At 39.3% G+C, this 4624-nt stretch overlaps 1 protein-coding gene across 1 annotated transcript; it reads right to left on the bottom strand.

Moving 5' to 3' along the window:
• Nucleotides 1-1377: 1377 nt before the first annotated feature.
• LOC109421873 (CLIP domain-containing serine protease B15) lies at nucleotides 1378-3689 on the bottom strand. The gene is made up of 4 exons (XM_019696445.3): nucleotides 3363-3689; nucleotides 3071-3297; nucleotides 1859-2151; nucleotides 1378-1802 (listed from the first exon to the last, which is right to left on the bottom strand). The coding sequence occupies exons 1-4, from the start codon at nucleotides 3660-3662 to the stop codon at nucleotides 1495-1497; spliced, it is 1128 nt and encodes a 375-aa protein (XP_019551990.3). The 5' UTR covers nucleotides 3663-3689; the 3' UTR covers nucleotides 1378-1494.
• Between the last annotated feature and the right edge of the window lie 935 nt (nucleotides 3690-4624).

Below are 4624 nucleotides of genomic sequence, written 5' to 3'. Positions count from 1 at the left end.
ATGTCTGAGCTGCCCCAGATTATATAATGAGCATTAGCATCACTGCTAACAATTATTAGCGGATGCCTTTTTGAAGTTTAGTATGCGATGATTTGTTTGAAAGCATCCTTAGGGGACGGTTCATCATGCGGTACATACACCGAACAATAAATGTATTTCCTGTTAAGATTTCCAACAGAAACATCAATTGTGATAGCACATACATCGCTGGGGGTTAGTTCGGAGATGAGTGTAGTAACGATTGCGTTGTCAACAAGCACACAGGCTCGAGGCATGACACGCGAGTTTGCCATTTCATTTTTACTGAAAGTAGCAAACACCAGGTTCACAAGGTTTCCTAGATAGAAATTCCCCATATGAAAGCATGTTTCATGGACTAAGGCCGCTTGGGCTGTACTATTTTGCACTTCCCCTAGTAAGCATCGGTGACAGCAATCATCATGACGAGACAGTGAGTGTGTTGCTGCCTCATTGAGGAGTGGAGCTTCGGCGGAGCCATTCGCCTGTATTGCGAGGTCCCGTATCATGCCAAGTGATTCTACTGTAGTTTGCTATGAATGTCGGAAACGGATTGTTATAGTGAGTTGCGTAATATTCACATGATCGTTGCTGTTCTTTTATGCTGAGGATTGGTCTTAGCTATCCTAACCGTAGCCACTGCCCAAACTAGGTAAGATAAAGCTTTTTGCAATCACAGCACAACAAAGAACAGCAGCAATGAAACGAGATCGGTATCGATTGGAAAACGTCAAAAGCGAGCATACACAGAATACACTGTGTATATCGCATAATGCGAAACCATATAGGTGAAAATTTAAACTAATTAACAACATCTTCATAACTCCGCCCTTATTTAGTCTCAAGTATGATACTAAAGAAGGCCAGCTGATTGTCTCAGAGAAACACAAGGTCCACTGCACCATTGATCCGGTTAGCGCAGAAAGGGCAAAATACTGTGAAGGGCGCCCTGGTACTCCACAGGCTCCGTTAGCGGTTAGGTTTTTATCAGACCCCCTAGTCATTTATTCCTAGACACCATAAGCATATAGCCGCATCATCCTCAACCTGCACATTATGTTATCGATCGGTAGTAATCCGATCACGCACCTTTGTATACCGTCCAAATACATTAACCCTTCAGGACGCGCGCCGGAGCAAACTCCACGCTTTCCTTGATAGCCTACGATCAAAGCACCTATCAGGATTGGTTAACAGATCTTCCCTAGGGTTACTGGTAGACCGACCGGTTTCGCGTGTAAGTGGGGATGGGAATCGCTGCGCAAAGCCAATATATAGCTTTCAGATGTATCAAAATTGGCTTCTTCATATGTGTGTTTCGGCATCAAGTTTCCTCAAAACAAAAAAAAAGTGAAAGTATATGATTATATGATTATTTAGTATCATTTGAGTTAACCTTAGTGGTGGTCTTGGTCGATCCGTGACTTACATAGATTCTTCAAGAAAGAAATGTAAGCTTTTAAACTTATTGTGTTTTCATGAGTTTTCTATCATTGTATCTTCTATCCAATTCAAATAGTTGACTACTTTTGTATACACTCCGGGATGGTTTTTTGTGCCGCAGTCGGACGAACCGAAGCTGACAATCCCTAGAACATACGTGACCAGTCCATCTTCGTACATCAAAGGTCCTCCGGAATCACCACGACACGAGTCCTGACCTTCTTCACCTCCGACACAGAGTTGGTCAGCCGTTAGCTTTATTCTTTGAGGTTTGAACGCAGCATCACACATACTTCTGTTCTGCCCGGTCATACTTACGTGCCTTTGCAAACCAGATGTGTCTGAAATTATCACATTAATTTGTACTAACTACTCGACATTAAACAACTTTACATACCTTTATCGGTTCGGCCCCAACCAGTAACTGTGAAGAGTTCGCCCTCAATGGGAAGCTCCTGAAGCGTTTCACGGAACGGCAAACATATTGGAATCACATAATCAGTAATTTCTACATTTTCTGCCGTTTTTAGTAAACCAATGTCGTGTCTCATGTTAGAGCTATATATGACATATGAGGGATGTACGAATTGTTGTTCTATTTTATATACTGCTCTGCATATTTTAATATCGTCCTTTGTGGTACAGTTGGCCCTCTTCCTCGTATTCCATTCATTGAACCGCACGCTATGTCTGAAACAGCATGAAACATTATCATAATTTTAATAAGTAGGGGTATTAGGGGCATAATGGACACCCGGGGCGAAATGGACACCCCTGATTTATCCGAAACCATTGACTTTTATGTAAAACTTTCAATGCATTAGTGTAAAGGAACAAGTCATGGTTCTATTTTACAAAAGTACCATTTATATTGCTTCAAAATAACCAAAATATCATTGAAATTGAAATGTGTTTTTCATATGGTGAAATTCTTATAATTTCGAAGCGGCATCAAATAAGCTATTACAAGTGTTTGAGTGTGTCCACCATAAAAACAAATGAATTATTACTTTATCTACATGTATACGAAGATTTAGCAATGGATGAAGTATTTTATTTTTGATCAGAATTTACTTAAAATAGCTATTTTAATGTTGTAGTCGGTTCGGGGCATAATGAACACTGGCAATTACGAATGGATGTACGCGAATTGCATACTGTTAGGCGTTTAAGAGAGTTTGAAAAAAATCAATCCGATCATTTTAGCCTAAAGTTTATTTAATTAACTTTGATGTTATGTAAACTTGTCTAAGATGGAGTATTATATCTATGGTATTGATCTCCGTAGGCAAATTACTTAACTGGTCGATGTAACCAAAGAATAAGCATAAAATATGCAGGGGAGTCCGTTATGCCCCGATGGGTGTCCATTTCGCCCCGTACCTTTCCTGCCAGCCCTGAAAAACACACGGTTTACTATTCATTATTTCTTCACAATACAGACATTCTACCTGCTGTAAATGATTGAAATACAACAACAAAACAAGTTAAAGTTGTAAGTCAACTGATAATATGTTAAGTTTTACTCAGTTTTACAGGCCTAACATACTCATTTGCTTAAGGTGTCCATTATGCCCCTAATCCCCCTATTGTTATGCGATAATCTTACACAAATATCCCTCTTGGAACTCCAACGATACAGTGTGCTGCTGTCAGCACCCATCGACGATGAATCAGCGCACATCCGCATTGCACTTCGAACTGACCTCTTTTATTTATGTACTGAATGACTCCAGCCCAAGGATAAATACCAGCATTAGTTTCGTTGCCTCCAAATATGCGTGGAACAACTGAAACACCACAGCTTGCCACATTTTGAATTGATGGACAACATATCTTCGAAAAAATAACAATGTATAGTGAGCAGCACATCTTGGAGATTGTTCAGAGATTGTAAATACCAATGGTAGCGGAGGTTTCCCTGGAACTTTTCCGCACATATTGTTATCAATATATCTGTATTCTTCATACGTAAGATAATTGTCGTGCAAAATATCCAGAGCATACTGGCAATCTCGAACCAGCACGCATCGTCCACTGCGGCCACTATCTGTCACACAAGTATCATTTAGATTACTGCTTACGAGGGGAAATCCCCAATGCATTACTATCAACAACGCCACCAGAAAAGAGCACATTTTGACTGAGATTAAGAGCGGTATCGTCTGGGACGCACGACGTCGAAATACGGACTGATGCATTTTTTTTATTTATTTAGAAAAGAAATGTTATGATCCCCGAGAGCCTGACTCTTTCAGGCAAATTTGACATTTGTAATCAAATATTAGCTCTGTTCAGTGAGCTGTTCGAACGTAGTTGCAATCTATTACGAGTTTATTTTAAGTGTTCATTGAGTCACTCCCCACACCTACACTGAGCCGCTCGGGTTGTTGGTTTCATTGAACGAACTTCAAACAGTTTGGAATAACTCGAAGTAGTTCGGGCAAACAATTTCAACCTAGTTCCAAGGATGTTTTCGATCACCTGGCAATCATTTGACTCATTTATCAATAGCTTAGTTCAGAAGCATAATATTGAAATGAGATGTTGGGCAAACTTGTAGATAAGTGTTTTTCCTACAATTGTCACCAAGGACGCCATAGCCATATCCTAACTCTCACATATACGGCGCACGGTGTCAAACTCTCGATTATTATCGAACTTTCATGTACCTCGGATTTTTTTCTTCGAAAATGGTTAGCATTTGGGCTATATTTTCATAATCGGAAGACTAGAAAATATTTCATCGGCGAAAAATTTCCCATACATTTTGTATGAAACTTTTTTAAGGCAAATACAGTATTTATTGAATTTTAGTATGGAAAATATCCAAAAACTCATCTAAATCAAAATTTCCCCGATGGAATATTTTCAAACTTTCCATTCATGCAAAATGGGCCAAATAGTGACATTCTGTAAAAAAAAAACCGAGATACATGAAAGTTCGATAATAATTGGCATTTTGACACCGTGCGGCATGAGAGCTATAGTAACACCTACTCATACTAAACGATCGAAAAATTCGATCGTTAAGTATGAGTAGGTGGTACTAACACTTTTACGGCATAAATATGAGAGTTAGAATATGGCGTCCTTGGTGATAATTGTAGGAAAAACAATAATCTACAAGTTTGTCGAACATCACATTTTAATATTAGGCTTC

The sequence above is a fragment of the Aedes albopictus genome, chromosome 1 (assembly GCF_035046485.1).
Source record: "Aedes albopictus strain Foshan chromosome 1, AalbF5, whole genome shotgun sequence".
NCBI lineage: Eukaryota > Metazoa > Arthropoda > Insecta > Diptera > Culicidae > Aedes > Aedes albopictus.
The sequence above is the reverse complement of the archived record's forward strand: the minus strand, read 5'-3'. Positions and strand labels throughout refer to the sequence as shown.

Coding starts and splice junctions, on each gene's coding strand:
- LOC109421873 (XM_019696445.3), bottom strand. CDS start 3,662: ATGCATCAGTCCGTATTTCGACGTCGTGCGTCCCAGACGATACCGCTC. Junction 3,298..3,362: donor GGAAACCTCCGCTACCATTG/GTATTTACAATC, acceptor ATTTTTTCGAAG/ATATGTTGTCCATCAATTCA. Junction 2,152..3,070: donor GTTCCAAGAGGGATATTTGT/GTAAGATTATCG, acceptor ATGCTGTTTCAG/ACATAGCGTGCGGTTCAATG.